Source organism: Homarus americanus, unplaced genomic scaffold (assembly GCF_018991925.1).
Source record: "Homarus americanus isolate GMGI-L3 unplaced genomic scaffold, GMGI_Hamer_2.0 scaffold17820, whole genome shotgun sequence".
Lineage (NCBI taxonomy): Eukaryota > Metazoa > Arthropoda > Malacostraca > Decapoda > Nephropidae > Homarus > Homarus americanus.
The window spans coordinates 165,816-184,183 of NW_024741913.1; the positions used below are offsets into that span (position 1 = coordinate 165,816).

Consider the following 18,368-nt stretch of genomic DNA (forward strand, 5'->3'; position numbering starts at 1 on the left):
TCGCCTCCATAAATCAAAAGTGAATTGTAAACACACCTCGGCTCCAGGGACACTAACGGGTACTCCACTTGCCAGAGACTCCCGCACATGTGTTACTGTCACGCATCTGTATTCTGTCTTCAACTAGTTCTCACAGCTTTGGGACCACCACTTTGTCAACTGGTTTGTCTCAGAACTCCACTTCTAAAAGATTTAAACGAGCTCACATGAAACAACACGAGTGTAACTGATAAATGCACATGTGCAAGGCCACGACAGCACGATACTGCCAACAGTAGTTAAATATCCAATTCAATAATTGAGTTTAATGATATTAGACGTATAGTACAAGACAGTACTTAATTATATTACATAAAAAAAATATATTCACAATTGGCAATAATTTATTTACACACCATAAAGGAAACAAAGCAAGTTAATAAAAGGTTTAGCCAAAACAAGTTGGTTAATAAACACGTGTTGTGAAATTAACTCTTTCATGACATTCTCTAAGTACCCGCTGAGACGCTTGAATTCCGTGTGGATAACTCTTCTGTTTGTTCACAATTCTACATTAATTATGGTTCTACTGTGTTCATATTAAAGTAACATAAATACCTGTATATTTACTGAGTTGTCAGCTGGTTGGGCTCACATGACATCACTCAAGACTTCCAACCACAAGCAGAAGAAAAATTAGCTTCACCTGCTGTATAATCCACCTATTTTCTCTGTGGTATTAACATTCCTTACTTTCTGGTCCCACAAGACACGTACGTTTTCCTGAAATATCGTCGACATTCCTTCGTTTCCTAAAATGGGAAAAGAAAGAAAGAAAAAATATAATAAAATAATAAAAGCGTATTTTTCCCGACAATAATTCCAAGTACATTTTTTTTTCTTTGAGAGGAAGGGGAATAAAACCACAGAGATATATCAACTTTTATTTAAAACAATGGAAATGGTAACTCATAACACAGAGGGGCAATCACTCGCGGTTACGGAAGCAGAGGAGGGGAGGCGGAGCTGGTCAATACAGTCTGTAGGAACAAGAGAAACACAATGGGTTTATATTTTAACCACAACATACAGTAAGTGGTTTATTAATGGGTTTATGCTGGTTTGATTATATTAAAGAAAAATATTCTATATATACTTGTGTAATTCAATAAATCTACCGAAGAAAAGACATGAAATATTATGACTTAGTGAATAGTGATCAAAGAAACTGATCAATACATGGAACATTAAAGGACAAAATTAATGAAGTTGTCTCTCTTAGGATCTAGTCGTGCGTCTGGCAGTGAAAACCACCGACCGGACGTAAGCGCTGCCACGGGCATTTTGATGAACTTGTACTGCAGTGGAAAAAATAAACCAAAAAAGGTAACGTATTGAATTGATTCCTGATAATCTACCACATAGTTCAATTATGACGGACTGTAATTAATTCCTGAGCAGTACCTGTTTCGCTTTTAGAGAGAGAAAAGAAAAACCCACAAATTGGGTGACTAAACTGTTTACGAAAACCAAATAATTATCATTACTAAATTCGGATCAACTTTAGTTTATCCCCAAAACTTATTTAACCTGATGATTAAACACCCTGACGCTACCTAAAGTGGGTTAGGTTAGGTTAGGTTAGCGTTAGGATTGGTTATGTTAGATTGTTGTTATATTAGGTTGTTACATATCAGTGTGACAGGGATGTGTCAATGTGGCGAGGATGTGAAGGAATATGGCGCGGATGTGTCAGTAATAGGAATATTTCAGAATGTGGTGGGATGTGTCAGGATGTGCCGGGGATGTATCGGAATGTGGCGGGGATGTGTCGGACATGTGTTGGAATATGGAGGGGATGTGTTAGAATGTGACGGGGATGTGTCAGGGTCCAAGATCTGCCACCCTCTTGCAGTAGCCAACAACCTCCTCTTAATATTTTATATCCTGACTGGTTGTCGTGTGGTGAAGGAGGCAGTGGTTATTAGATCATGGCTGAGGTACACACACACACACACACACACACACACACACACACACACACACACACACACACACACACACACACTACCATGCATACACATAGTCATACACTAAGAGACAAATAAACTTACAAACACAGACACACACACATACATATTTATACAAGCACAAACAGATACTACTCAAACACGCACACAAAATTGCATGCGTATGTGTAAGTTTCTGTGTGTATGTATGTATGTATGTATGTATGTATGTGTGTGTGTGTGTGTGTGTGTGTGTGTGTGTGTGTTATATGTGAGGTCTTAACCAACATTCAACATACAAGAGGAGTTATTTAGTCTCTCTAGTCATTGAATATACCAATGTTTTTAAACCTCGCCTCCACACATCTGCATGACAATGGTACGACTCGATCTAGCACATCCACCAGAATTTTGAGAGATTGAGAGAGAAAGAGAGAGATAAAGGGAAATAGAGGGAGAAAGATAAAAATAAATACGGAGAGAGAGAGAGAGAGAGAGAGAGAGAGAGAGAGAGAGAGAGAGAATAATAATACCAGATGACTTCCATAACTACACATGAATATCAACGAAAATATATATATATATCAATCCCTTTAACTCCCCCTGAAATAGAAAACGGAGGTCACTAACACCTGTACTATATAAATTACAGGTGTTCAGTGGGTTTATGATCAAAATACAATTAAATAAAACAGGGGAAGCTATTCTTAATATTTAAAAGGTGTGTGTGTGTGTGTGTGTGTGTGTGTGCGCTTGTGCGTGCGCTTGTGCGTGTGTGTGTTTGTGTGTGTGTGTGTGTGTGTGTGTTTGCATATAGAGTTACCTTGTGAATAGTTGTCTAAAAGAACCTTGGCCCACGTATAGTCACCCAAACAGAGCAAACAATAACTCGACTTTTGTTTTGTTTACGTCTATTGTTTGTCGGGTCTTTTATTCTCACACTCGCAAAATAATGTCGGGAGTTTACCTCTTAAGAACGTTTCGCGCCACGCTCCCTCCCTTAAAGTTGAGTTGGCGATTGGCGATGTTCTGCGGGAGGGAGGATGAGAGGGAGGGAAATGAGAGAGGGGGAGAGAAGGATGAGAGAGGGGGAGAGAAGGAGTGAGAGAGGGAGTGAAGGAGTCCTGGGTTATATCTCCTCTCTCACAAGGGTATGACACTGATGCCAAATTTGAGTGTACACAACTGGCTCTCAGGGCGTGAAGTCAGTTATATAGACGTCACTAATCAGGTAAGGTGATGGTGGTAGTGGTGGTAGTGGTGGTGGTGGTGGTAGTAGTGTTAGTAGCGATGGTATTGTACAGGTAGCAGTGTGTGTGGCGGTAGTGGTTTTACAACTCACCAACGCAAAAAAACAACAACCAACAACGCATAACCCACAAAAAAAAAACGCAAAAAAAACAACACTCACAAACCACCAACGCGAAAACAAAAGACAATAGGACTGCGTATGATAACAGCGTGGAGGGAATGCATTCAACAACAACAGCAGCCAGAGGAGAAGGATTTAAACTACATTAATGAGGGAGGCAGATGATAAACTCAAGTAATTAATAGAGGTGATTCATGGTCTCATTAGTAACATCACAAGAGGTTAAAAACGCAGGTGATTTATAACGTAATCAATCAGGTAACGAACAGCTACCTACCTACCTGCCTGCCTACCTACCTTCACCTCCCCCGCCTCCTCCTGAGCCTTCTGCAGTAGCGCCACCTTCTCTACATAATAACAGCCCCCCCCTCTCTCTCTCTCTCCTTTCCCATCCTCCCTCTTTCCTATCCTCTCTCCTCCTCATCCCCTCTCTCTCCTATCCTCTTTCCCTTTCTCCTATCCTCTCTGTCCCATCATTTCTCCTACGCATCCTAGCTCCTCCTTTCTCATCCATTCTCCCATCCTTCCTCTCTCTCTCTCTCTCGTCTTCCTTCCCTCTCTCCCTTTCTCTCATCTTACCTCTCCTCCATCCTACCACACTCACCACAACATCCTTACCACACTCACCACCATTCCTCTTAACAATCATTATAATCTATAACAGTTACTAGTACTGCAATCTACTAATCATCATTAACATCTACTGTACGACAACCATTATCACAATCTACCAGTCACTACCACAACCAACCAGTCACTACCAACAACCAACCAGTCACTACCACAATCTACCAGCCACTTACCATCAATAACAGCAGGTTCCCGCCGGCTGTCTCACACTACCGTCTCCGTCGCCTTGATCAGCTGGTCGACGGGAACTTGTGAGTCCGTCCTGATAGTTCCTCTGCTACCCCGAGAAGCACCACGGGCCAATCGCACCCCGGGGTAGGTGCCCATGCCTCGGTTAGAAGGGTAGGACTGGATTGCTGGGTAGCTGTGGCGCAGTTGATCTCTGGGGTTCTGCTGGACGCGTACGCCGATGTAGCTATAACGATGAGGTCGCATTCCGGGGTAACTGGGGTCATCTCTGGGGCTGTGTTGAGACCCCATTCGTGTTGTCCCTGGGTAATACTGATGGTCATCTCTAGGGCTCTGACGCCGTTCTTCTCTGGGGCTTTGGTGAGGTAGGATCCCCGAATAACTGCGTTCGAACCTCGGGGTGTACTCGGATAGTACCCCCGGATAACTACGTTCCTCTCTGGGGCTAAATTCCGGTCGGGCTCCGGTATAAATACGCTCTTCTCTGGGGCTATAATGAACACGAATATCCGGGAAACTCTCCGCTTCTCTGAGCTTGTACTTGGGTCTCATCCCCGGATAATGCCCCTCTTCTCTGGAGGCGCCGTGGAAGGATCGGCCCCCCGGATAACTCAACTCCTCACTGGGGGGAAGACTAAACCTGACCCCAGGGTATTTCTCCTCCTCTCTGGGGGATAGTTTAGACCCCATGTCCGGGTAAGAGGGCCTGTCTCTGGGGGAACGTAGCTGGTCATCGCTCCACGCCTCGGGGTAGTCGTCGTCGGTCGGCAGGAAGGACTGGAAGGAGAGATGACATGTAACAGTCAATTTAAAGAGACAATCTGGTATTGAGAGAGAGAGAGAGAGAGAGACATGGGTGAAGGGAGGTGGTGTGAGCTGGAGGTGAAGTGCAAGTGAAGTGGTGAAGTGAGGTGGACGATGAGATGGAAATGAAGTGAGATAGAGGTGAGGTGGGGGGTTATAATGGGGGGGATGAAGTGAGGTGAAGTGGGATGGGTGATAGTGAGGGACAAACGATAAAACTCTCCCCTCGGGAATATACGAGATAGTCAAGAAAATATAAAAGTTTCCCTGAAAATATCCGAGAGAGGGAAAAAATGGGAGGAAAATACGAGCATGGAGGAACACAGGGGGGGAATTTTAATGTTGCCTCGAATGTAGTGAAGGAGAGGAAAATGGCAGAGGACAAGAGACTATACGAAAAAGGAAAAGAGGGGGGAATGGAGACAGAAGAGACAATAAAGCAAGAGAGAGAGAGAGAGAACTAAAGAAAATGAAGGATAGAAAGGGGGAAAAGAATAAAAAGACAATGTAGGAATGGAGGAAAATAGGTGAGGACAGACTACGAGCAGGGAAAAAGAGGAAAAAGTGAAAAATTACGAGAATAACACAAAAACAGATTAAAAAAAAGGAGAGAGACAAGGAATAAAGAGAGAGAGAGAGACACAGAGGAAACAATAAAACAAAAGGAAACAAAAAGATGATGAAAGGCAGCAAAGAAGAAAAAAGAATAAATAACATGATTGAAGGAGAGACAAAGAAAACGGGAATAAGGGGAAATAAACACATAAAACGATAAACAAACAAAATACAAAAACCAAAAAAAGCGAAAAGGGGAGAAGAGGAATGACAATTAAACAAAGATAAAAAATGAATAAAGAAACATCCAGACTAAGGAAATAAACACGAAATAAAATAAAAATTGACAAAATATGATGAAAAGGGGAAATAGAACAGGCAGAAATTAAAAACATAAAATACAGTAAAGGAATGAAAATAAAAACATTACAAAAACGATGATGAGAAAACGAATAGAAAAGAGAGAGAGAGAGAAAAAGAGAAGAATGAGAGAAGATAAAAGATAAAATGAGGGAGGAAAGGGGAAGAAGAGGAATAACACATAACGAGAGAGATGGGAGAGATGAAAAGAGACATTGCAAAGAAAAATAAATAACATAGACAATGAAGAGAGACACGAAAGGAAGAGAGAATAACGAAAAATAATTAATAAGAGAAGAAGACTAAAGATAAAAGATAAACAGAAACAAAAAAGCAGTAACAAAATGAATAACAAAAGAAATGAAAACAAAGGACAGAAAACATAACAAATAATGAGAGAGAAATGTGGAATACAAAGAAAAAGAATAAATAAGGAATTAAAAGATAGGACAATGAACAGTGATTACAGGATGATGATGAAAGGTCAAGCTGCAACGAGGTCTGTCTGTCCAACTGTCTATAGCTCTGTAACGACCGTATTTATGACACCTACTGACACATGTGACACTGGTCCTTATTTACGCTACGTGTATATCAAAGGAAAAATGATACTGGATATATATAACCAGAGTATAATTCATAGGAAGAAAAACGTGAAAATAATGAAGGAAATTTATGTAACATCTGTAGTATTTAGACTCTTTGATAAACACTTGTGAGTCTTTGAACATAGTATCTGTCATCATAAAACACAGCGTAGTCACTAGAGTCATGGGACCTGTCTGTCAAACGGAAGGTGGAGATGTGTTATTACCAATGGACAGATGAAAAGCAAGGTACTGTACCTGACGCAGAGGGTTGACCACAATATCCCCCACGGCGCTGAAGGGACGTTGCCTGGCTCCCACATCACCACCATGAGTATTCCTGAAGACTACGGCAGCTGTAGGTCTGTGGCTGAGAGGGCTGCCCCTGCTCCTGAGGCTGCCCGTGCTACCCTGAACCACACCCTCGGGGGTCACTTTGCTACCCAGAGAAGACCGCATCCCCGCGATGCTCGTGGGGCTTCCACTACTCTTCACCTTCACTAAACTTTGGCCGCCCACATAACCCGTAGTCTTTTGGCTGCCTGTAGAAGGACTTTCGTCTCCTGCACATCCTGTAGTCCTCTGGCTTCCTGAAGGACTTGAAGTACCCGCACAGACAGAGGTCCTCTGGCTTCCAGAAGGACTAGAACTGCCCACGCACACCGAAGTTCTTTGGCTTCCAGAAGGACTTGAACTGCCCACACAGCCCGAAGTCCTCTGACTTCCTGAAGGACTTGAGCTACCGATACAGCCCGAAGTTCTTTGGCTTCCTGAAGGACTTGAACTGCCAACACAGCCTGTAGTCCTCTGGCTCCCTGTGGAACTCGAAGCAGACATACAGCCCGTCGACTGCTGACTTCCCGTAGGACTCGGCCCACTCACCACACCGGGGGACTTCAGCTCCCCCGAGCACCCTGTTGAGCTTTGGCCTTCAGCACCACCTGTGGATTTCTGGCCCCCTGAGGTGGACTGGACGCCTCCGCCCACGTCCACCACTGTGTTGCTGGCTTGCTCGGACGCCGCCGCCCCTCCACTGGCCCCCGCTCCTCCACCAGCCTCGTCAAAGGTCTTCTCTTTGTGGGAGAAGAATAAAGGTCAGGTTAGCGTGCTGCAGCAGAGGGAGGGGTTGGCCAAACTGCGATGGAATATTGAATACTGATACACTCGTAAAAGGTTAACTGCTGCTCAAGCCACGCTGGAAGAGTCGACCACTCAGGGTACGAGAAATGGAAAGAGCATAAAGTAAGAGAGGAAAAAAATAAGAGGGAGATCCACATATGAAAAAGAGAAACAGAAAATAAAGAAAACATAGGAAAGAACACATACAAACGAGAGAGATGTTCATAACACAAGAAGGAAAAATATTTGATAAAGAATATACAGGAAAGGAATGGAAGTACCGGGTAGAAAAATACCTGGAGGGGAGGGAAGGGAGAGACAGACGTGAGGAAAGGGGTATAGAGTCCCTTGGATAAACAAGAGAAATCCTAAACAATACGGAGGAGAGACCAAACACAGAGGCGAAAAAATGAAAAGGACAAATAGCAAGAGATGGACAGTACACGGAAGAGAGATGGAGGGAAGGCGGGGAGGGAAGAAAGATGGAAGACGAAGACTTTGAGTAGGTATAAAATAGGAAGAGAGAGAGAGAGAGAGAGAGAGAGAGAGAGAGAGAGAGATTGCTAACTAACTGCTTGAGTGATCGTAGAGCCTCAATAACTGTTCTAGTCAAGAGTTGATTCAGTCATAACATATGTAAGATAACCACAAATGAATCTGTTATCTTTCGCTTCAGTAGATGTTCATATCAGAAACGTCTCCAATCAACTGAAAAATGTATAACTCACTACCTGTTTGAATCAGAGTCTATATAAAGACATAGACTAATTGAATACTAAACGAAATCAAGGTTATTTTTACTGGAGTCCATTTCCTAGCAACATGGGACTCATTAAGACCCTCGTACTCAAAATACTAACTACTTGAGTCTGAATCCTTGCAACATGGGACTCATTAAGACCCTCGTACTCAAAATACTAACTACTTGAGTCTGAACATGGGACTCATTAAGACCCTCGTACTCAAAATACTAACTACTTGAGTCTGAATCCTTGCAACATGGGACTCAGTAAGACCCTCGTACTCAAAATACTAACTACTTGAGTCTGAATCCTTACAACATGGGACTCAGTAAGACCCTCGTACTCAAAATACTAACTACTTGAGTCTGAATCCTTGCAACATGGGACTCATTAAGACCCTCGTACTCAAAATACTAACTACTTGAGTCTGAATCCTTGCAACATGGGACTCAGTAAGACCCTCGTACTCAAAATACTAACTACTTGAGTCTGAATCCTTACAACATGGGACTCAGTAAGACCCTCGTACTCAAAATACTAACTACTTGAGTCTGAATCCTTACAACATGGGACTCAGTAAGACCCTCGTACTCAAAATACTAACTACTTGAGTCTGAATCCTTACAACATGGGACTCAGTAAAAATCTCGTACTCTAAATACTAACCGAGTCCATTTCCTTATAAAATACATGGGATCGAGTCCGAGCCTTCGATTTAAAACACTAACCAGTCTCCTAACTCTTACGAAAGGTGGACTTGGCACAACTCTTGGACGCTCGGCAATAACTAAACCCCAAGACCTAAAAATACGAACTTAAACGCGACTCTTGGATTAAACTTCCACCCTAACAAGATACTCCATCTCCTCCCGACCTAGAATAAGTCACACTTACAGACTTTACTGAACAAATCCATTTTACACAGCCACCACACGTTTTCTAATAACATGGGTAATTATTCTGGCCACCAACACCTTATTTATACACAAAACTTCAGCCATTTGTCAGACAAAAATGTAATTTCATCAGGCTCGTAAGTTTCCAAGTCTTCCCTGATTAAAAATGGCTGTGATTTTCGGTGGGATTTAATTTGGGTCAGTGTTTACGAGGTGGCAACTCCGGCAGGGTTGCGACACTCCGCCTTGACCTGGACGTCTTAATTGCCACCTCACACTGTTGCCACTTTAACGTCTACTCCATGCATACTATCTAAAGCCTTCTAAATATAGCTACTACGTAATGACTATTTATATCTCTTAAACATAATATCTTAACTGTTTAGAAATAACTGCCTCATAAAAATAACTTATGCCTCTCATTCACGATCTAGTCTTAAAAAAAATAATTGTTACATAATAATTATATACTTTTTCTCTTTTAACTATTCTCTGAAGTCCTTTAAAAATGATTGAAGCGTAATAATTTATTTACACCAATCGGAATATTACCTACAATCCCCAATAAATATATTTTATCAGTACAGTATTATTTTTTACGTGTATATATATTTGAAAAGATAATTAATTCTCTCGTTAAAGATACAAAATCGTTTTCTATCTACATATCTTCAATACAAATCTAGAAAATTATGTAGCCGATTGATTTCTGGCCTAGCAGACAATACACACCAAGGGGCGGCACAGGACAGCTCTACTGTACACCACCACCCATAAAAATCTTTATTCATACCGTGGAGATATAAGGATTCCTGAATTACTAGTCATGTCTCTCCTGCTGATTACTAGTCATGTCTCTCTCCTGCTGAGACATACACACACACACACACACACACACAAACACACTCACACAATCATCACTGTAAACTCAATAAAAATTTGGGTAAAATATATCTAATAACCTCAAAATCAAGTTATCTGAGAGTGGTGGCAATATTTTATGTGTTTTTTTATTAAATATCCACAGCAGATATTCACACTGTATTGAGCACACACCCAAAGAATATTCGTGCACCCGTCTATAACAGCGCTCTGCAAACAGTCAGTTCAGGGTATAACATATTCTGACAATTTATATAAAATAAAATGTTACAATATTTCCAGTAACTCACTGATGTAGATGGGGTGCCACACATCACCAGACAAAGGTCAACACAGTGTGAATGATGCCGCCAGTCACCTAATGGACAAAATCAACCGGAAATACCCCCTGCTAAAATAACCGAATATAAAAACAATACGAATTAAAAAAGAAAATACGCATATAAATAAAATACCAAATTGTTACTCCAGTGATTAAAACTCAAAAGGGAAAAGTAATTTATAGAAACTCTGCGGTACAGTTTGAGCAGGAAGTGTCATGGTGTTGTGCTCTTATTCCGCTAGAAAAAGGATTTGGTCTCAATGTTGATTTACAATATACCAAATTCAGGGATGGCGGGAAGGCATTACAAATTATGAGTGGATAACAGACGGGCTTTTTATTATATATATTTCCATGTGGACAATAGCCATCGCTTACTGGTTTTTCACAATGGACAGTAAAGTGTGAACAGAAAGCACCAATAAACGTAGAAGAGTCGTAAATCGGAGACATAAAATTCCTATGAATATAAAATTAAACGATACAATTTAAGATACAAAAGGATTAAATACTTGTTGTGCGGGTTAAGGGAAAAGGCTTAATCAGAGTCTTTATCAATGACAAGTCAATTTGGCGGTGTTTACAAGACGAGCAGAAGCAGACGAGGCACTTTCATATACTTTATTTATCTTTTATTAAACGACATTCTTCTTGGTTGGCTTAAAAACAGCTTGGTCCAAAGATCCGTGAGGGAAAGATAATGTTTTTTTTTCCTGATGGTAACGCGTACCTGAACCTAACGGCCACAGAGGGTTGTAGGACAGTGCTTGGCTCATGTCGTCTGAAAAATCAATGGTTTTAGCGGTCGTGTTTGTGGTACTTGTGACAATTTGTGTTTGTTTTGCACACGAACCAGCGTTTATCCTTCGCTCTAAGCTTATATACCATTCTATTGGTAGCAAAGGCTGACTTGGTTGGACTAAAATAACTCTATGTAAATAAATAAATAAATGTAGTTGGGTGACCTGAAGTTTGGTTGTTCGAGCGTTATTGGAACTCAAAGATATACAAACACTTATTCCGATAAAAAAAAATGTATTAATTAAAAACAGCACGAATGTTTTTAAATATATTATCACGGTTATATTATTGTTATTCGTAGTAGCTGGCGACCACAGTCCTTCTCTCTAAACATTGCTGGGCTGTTTTGGCCAATCTTCCGAAATTTGACATCTCTCTGGGGCGGAGGTTTAATTTATTTACAGTTTTATTACTTAAAAGAAAGAAAAATACATTTGGGTTTTTGGAAGAGTTTGGAAAGTTCCGCTACAGATTAACCTTCACTAGGCTACCGTCTGCTAAACTGGCATGGTTTACCTTTTGCCCCCTACATAAACAACAGACCTTGACGACGGGAACTGACTGACTGACTGGTGATTCGCTAACCTACGACAGACACATCGCAGTCCAAAACCCATATAAGGAGAAGGAAGAAAGGTCTCAGGTTCTGGGTATTCGTAAGTGTGTGATACAAGTGTCTCTTAAATCAGTCCTCCATACTGATATAAGGTTGAAAGTTAAAATAAAGTTACAAAGAATAATACCACCTCTATTATTAGTAGTTCCACGTATCCTCTCATTCATGTAGCCAGTATAGGATGTAAGTGTATTAAAAAAAACCTGGTGCTTCCTAGTGCTCCAGGATGGTCGAGTGTAGGGCCACCTAGGTAGGAATTTGTTCAGGCTACGAGGTGCCGTCAACACAACAACTACACCCTTAGTTAGCCAAGCGTATTACCCGGTGTCGAGGAATAGCCCGAGGACGAGCTGGCTAACCCCACAAACGAATAATATCAAAGACTCCGCTGGGTAGACTGGGGCAACTATATAGTAACCCGGCTCTGGTTACTATATCCTGCATGGACATCGAACTCGAGGCTACTGGTATGCGAGTCACTACACACAAACACACGCATATATAATACAGTACTTTATATTATGACCATCAATAAACAGTAACCCAAACGACTAGTAGACACGGTTCAAGGCACAGAGATGGACAGCAATATAACAATTAAGCCAAAAGGAGGAGAACGCTTGAAGTGTAGGTGAGGTGTAACACAGTTGGCCAGGGTTTACTGCTGCACCCGAGGCGCACTCACTGGAGCGGGTAATGAGGAACATGTTCACTTTACAACACTCTCCTGATTCTTGAACAGAGAACACCAGGGTATGAATAACACGCCAACGCCACGCGATAAGCTCTAATCTACAATTTTAATCCACCATAAACACACGATTCTAATTATATCTTAAAGTCCACTAACTTATAATTTAATATCGTCAAGTTTTTATAATCTTACGAGGAAATGCCAAATACGTTTTCTTATATTTTTTTTAGAGGGGTTACTTGGCTCTTTGACAACTATATATATATACACCTAACCACGGCTCTTACTGGCGCGGTTATGCCATGACTCTTGCCCGTAATATATTGAAACCCGGGCTATAAAAAGACTTAATTACTCTCCTGCTACTAAATTGCAGCACGCGATCACGGGCACAAAGAGCATGTTATGTATTATGAAGGCTGACATAATTCATCCCATGATTATGATCAGAACATGTGCTGCTAATTGTTCCATTTCCTGAATAATTATGTAAATGTATTAAACGCCACACTAGATTTATCATTTGTTGTATTTCCATAATATTTCAAGCTTAGTTGGAGATTACCATAACGTTTTGAGTTAGTGGATTAAGTTTAGATCACTTGGGTTAGTCTGGTGTTTAGATTAAGTTAAGTTCATTAGGTTAGGTTAATATAGGCTAGACTGGTTAAGTTAGTTTTTTGTGTTAGTTTTTTTGCCACTTATACCACAACAAAACAACGCAATTCACCAGATTATTTTGCAGTGATCAAACCATCACCTTACCGCCCGCCATAACCCAGCCACTGCAAGTTGAATGGTTTAACGACGAGTAACGCTGAAGGATTGTTATGAAGGCGGCGGTGAAGGACAAGGTCTATAGAATACATCTTGGTGAAGGAGACGCCCCGTGTGTGTGTGTGTGTGTGTGTGAAGGATTCCGTCAACACTCTCAACTCCTTACCTTTCTGACGAAGTTGGTGTTTGTCTATTTAAAATAATACTCTGTAGCCTCGGTTAATGGTAAGATGGTGTGGATTCTATACACAGTGAAAAATGAAACGTAGTAACCTTACGTCTCTCTCTATAACCACTGCCAATTTTTACACTAAATATAACATTATCCAAATTTAACCCAAGGATTTGCGTGAACTTTGGTTTGAGCTATATTGGGTTATATCGAAGTTAATTTGATTATTGGATAGCTCTACTGTGGGCTAGTCTCTGTAAGGTTATATTAGGTTAGGTTAAGTTAGCGTTAGGGTCGTCAAACTTCAGGTTAAACGAGGCGGAGTGTTTAATCTTCAGGTGATTATTAGTTTAGCGAATGTTAGGTATTAGGACATAGAGAATGTGAAGGTTTAATCCAGGTAGCAGGTGTGTCGTGTTGTAGCTAGCCAAGAGGTCGTTAACATGACAGTTCATAAATAGTGTACTAATAACTAGTTAATAATCACAGGGATTCTCTTGATCAACACACACACACAAATATAACACCAATTTTTGAAACGTATCGTAAAATCAGCATTAGTTCCCGGGTATCTATGTTAAATTTAGTAATATAGCAACCAGAAAGTTACACTACATAATATAAACTGAATTATATAAACATAGCCATTTAACATTCTATTATGTAAACAAAATATATAAATAACAAATAGCAGAAAGCCATTATAATTGTCTACACTGATCATATAACATTATATACATGGTCCCTCGTTAACTGGTTTATTCTGTAGTGTAAACAAAAATAAACAAAAATAAAAGACTTACGATACTAACAAAATCTCCTAAGTTTGTTTACATCACCACATCAATGTTTTCCAATAAACTGTTTATTCTGTAGAAGACGTAAATAGACGTAAGGAAATACTTGTAGTTATATAAGGGATAAAACACTATATATTCTTTGAGAGTGAATAATGATTTTACAATAGACAAAGCGTCATTCATCACCACTCCAGATTGGACAATGACACTAGGCTACTACTACTACGACTACTACTATTACTACGACTATTACTACAACTACTACTTTTACTACTACTATTACTACGACTATTACTACAACTACTACTACTACGACTACTACTATTACTACGACTATTACTACAACTACTACTACTACGACTACTACTATTACGACGACTATTACTACAACTACTACTTTTACTACTACTACGACTACTACGACTATTACTACGACTTCTACTACTATACTCATCTGGTAGCAGTATATAATATCCCTAATCTACCCATAAAAATTGGGGCCCATTAGCACTGGGCCCCAATCCTTAATGACTAAATTAGGTTAACATGGGGCCTATTAGAACTAAGGCATATGAAGACTAGGCCCTCCCTACTTCCCCATGCCTAGGCTAATAATAGGCCTAGTAAGACCAGGGGGGGGGGGGGGCATTTTGACCCTTGACCCTTACCTTTGTGCCAGAAGCGCTGAGGTGAACAAGATCGTTTACCAGAAAAGGACGAACCTGACAGAGAGACAAACAGACAATTAATACCTTTATGGCGGTAAATGTTGATTGTGGATGATATTATTATTATTATTATTATTTTGATTATTATTATTATTATCATTATTATTATTTAGCCTTAGTTAATATTTAGTGATTAGTTACAAGTAAATGATTCTCTCTATATAATGCATCCTTTGAGAGAGCATATGACACAGAACCCAATGAATAAGTATGAATCACTCGAGCCATCCTTCAGGACTTGACATTTTAATGTAACTTGAGATGAAGCGAAATGTAATTCAAATGATATCGTTCATCCGTCTGTCTGTCCGTTTCTGCTCTTCTCTGTCTGCTGTATTTCTGTCTGTCTCTCTGTCTGCTGTACTTGTCTGTCTGTCTCTCTGTTCTTGCTCTTCTCTGTCTGCTGTCTTTCTGTCTGTCTCTCTGTCTGCTGTATTTGTCTGTCTGTCTCTCCTCTCTTTATTTCTAATTTCCTTCTCTCTCTTTTCATACCAGTTTCTTCTCTCTTTCACACTATTTCTCTTTTTTTCTCTCGTTCTTTCTCTGTTCTATACATCTCTCTCTCTCTCTCTCTCTCTTTCTCTCTTTTCTTACTCTCTCTCTTCACCATACCCAATAGTGACCTCTCAAACTTGTGACAATCAATCACAACTACAACATTTTGACCTTAATGTGTTTACAGGTACACCTATGCCTCATCAATTAACAGGTATAGGATAGGAGAGGCGAGGCGAGGCGATGCGAGGCGAGGCGAGGAGAGGAGGGAGCGTCTTTAAGAGCCTCTCCTTGTCAGCCAGCGAGAAGTAGTGCTAATTAGGAAGATTTATCAGGTGAGTCGAGTTATTACAGGTAAGGGAGGAAAGAATGGGAAGTTTCTTTACGTTTGGCGCTGTGAATGTTGAACAGTTTTACGACCACAGATATTCAGATGCAAGGAAATTGGTAGAAAGTTATTATGGGGCACTAGGATGGATGAATGTTATTACGGAGTACTAGGAGGATGAATGTTATTACGGAGTACTAGGAGGATGAATGTTATTACGGATACTAGGATGGATGAATGTTATTACGGAGTACTAGGAGGATGAATGTTATTACGGAGTACTAGGAGGATGAATGTTATTACGGAGTGCTAGGAGGATGAATGTTATTACGGAGTACTAGGAGGATGAATGTTATTACGGAGTGCTAGGAGGATGAATGTTATTACGGAGTACTAGGAGGATGAATGTTATTATAAGCTTATGAGGGAGGATTTGACAGAAGAAATTGTATAGTTGTCTGAGAGGTGGTGGTGGTGGTGGTGGTGGTGGGCCGCGGTGTCCAACCCTAAGGCATCAGGATGGTGTTTTGATTGACTAGTAATGGTAGGATGGGGAGGAGGATGATGAGGAGGAGGAGGAGGAGGAAGAGGAGAAAGGCAAAATAGGTATCAATGAAAGGTTAGTGGTAACACACACACACACACACACACACACACACACACACACACACACACACACACACACACACACACGATAAATGTCAATCAAAGGTTAACAGAAGAGAAGATCAAACTAACAAAAAATACAAATGTTAATCCTAGACTAATCAAAGAGAAGAAAAATAAAAGCAACAACAAAATAAATGATAAGAACAGCAACAGGGGAGCGGTGGCAGAGAGGATACATCCTTCGACTCCTGTCCTATAGTTCTCTGGTTCGATCTTGCCCGCCTAACCTAACCTAACCTAACAAAACCAAAATTGGAAATAAAAGCTGAAGTATAGATACAAGATAGAATAACAAGTAAACTATAAACAAGAGAATAAAAACAGACAGAATATAAAACAATAAAAAACAACAAAAGATAAAACAAGGAAGGAAGATGAAGAATTACGTTACAAACAAATAAATAAAAGAAAATATGAAACAGAAACATAACATCACCTTTAATAGAGTTGGAGGTCACATGAGATAACACCTCCATTAATCATACCACAAGCATGACCTTGAATACCAACACTCCAAAGGTCACGAGATCACAAACATGACGACTCTTATCACTCATATCATACCGTGACCCTGAAATATGACCAGACACCCAAAGCAAAAAGTCATCACTCACGACATTCCAAGAGACCTTACAGAGAACAAGACATTAAAAGCAGCGGTAATATGTATGTTTAGCGGGAAGGATTGTTTAACATGATAGCTGCCACACACGCCACATCATGCCAAGACCAAGCACACCGATCGACGTGCAAAGGCGTCTTGATATCCTAGAAATTGAGGTCAAGGATGGAGATATGATGGTGGTGGTTATACCTTCCCCCAGCAGGATAGCAGGAGGAGGGTGAGTTGTAAGGGCGTTCAGCTCCAGAAGGTTTTATTGGTGTTTTGCACGGAGAGAGATATCTTTCTAAACTATAAATATATAGACAGTAGATATAACAAACATAGAAACCTGCCATAAATAAAAAAAATAAAAAAATAAAACGAACACCGAGAAATACAATTAAGATCAAATGGACATTGAAACAAAAGCGCATCATACAATACTGCAATATAAACACACACACACACACACAAACAAACAAACAATGACAATAATGACAGACTGACACTCATACAATACTGACAAAAAATGATGACAATGATGACGTGTACAGCATAAACAACGCGTATAGCATTCTCACACAATAACACCAACGACAGTGATAATATGTACAGACACAAACAGACATATTCACACTACACAGACACACACACACACACACACACACACACACACACACACACACACACTTCTAGAAACATTACAATAGACTGACTCGTGTATTGACAACATTGAAAAAACAGGTAATAACATTTTTAGAAACACTATAGATTGACAACACTTACAGGTACAAGGCTGATTAAGTAAAATCAACACACAGTAACAACATTCCCAACATACTGGAGTAAAGACGACAGTGATAACAATAACACGCACAGACAGAGAGAAAGTTATACGAGACAGACAGACAAACACAAAGAAATATATATGAGACAAAAACACAGACAAGGGGTAACAAACACAATACAACACAACAACAACAAAAAAAGGTGTTTATATTGTACGGTATTTCACGAGTCCGTCCACCGGTTGGTCGAAGCATCAGGTATGGTAATGACGTCATCCACAGCGACCCACATAATGCGTGACTGTGATGACGCATTACGCCTTATATACAACGGGTGGACGGATCCGCTAAACTCAGTTCGTAGTGCAGAATAGCGTACAGCCTTTCGGTAATATCCGGTCCAATGGTGAGTTGAATGAGGGAGTGAGCAGTGTGAGGGAGGGAAAGAG

At 40.4% G+C, this 18,368-nt stretch overlaps 1 protein-coding gene across 1 annotated transcript in view; it reads right to left on the minus strand.

The window, feature by feature from the left end:
- Positions 1 to 910: 910 nt before the first annotated feature.
- The window catches only part of LOC121876399, a 190,536-nt gene continuing 173,078 nt past the window's right edge, over positions 911 to 18,368 (minus strand). Inside the window, exons 14-17 of the mRNA XM_042381476.1 lie at positions 14,976 to 15,029; positions 6,744 to 7,558; positions 4,164 to 4,956; positions 911 to 1,019 (exon numbers count right to left, since the gene is read on the minus strand). Coding sequence (XP_042237410.1) covers positions 4,195 to 4,956; positions 6,744 to 7,558; positions 14,976 to 15,029 — 1,631 coding nt within the window. The 3' untranslated portion in view covers positions 911 to 1,019; positions 4,164 to 4,194. The remainder of the gene's footprint in view (positions 1,020 to 4,163; positions 4,957 to 6,743; positions 7,559 to 14,975; positions 15,030 to 18,368) is intronic.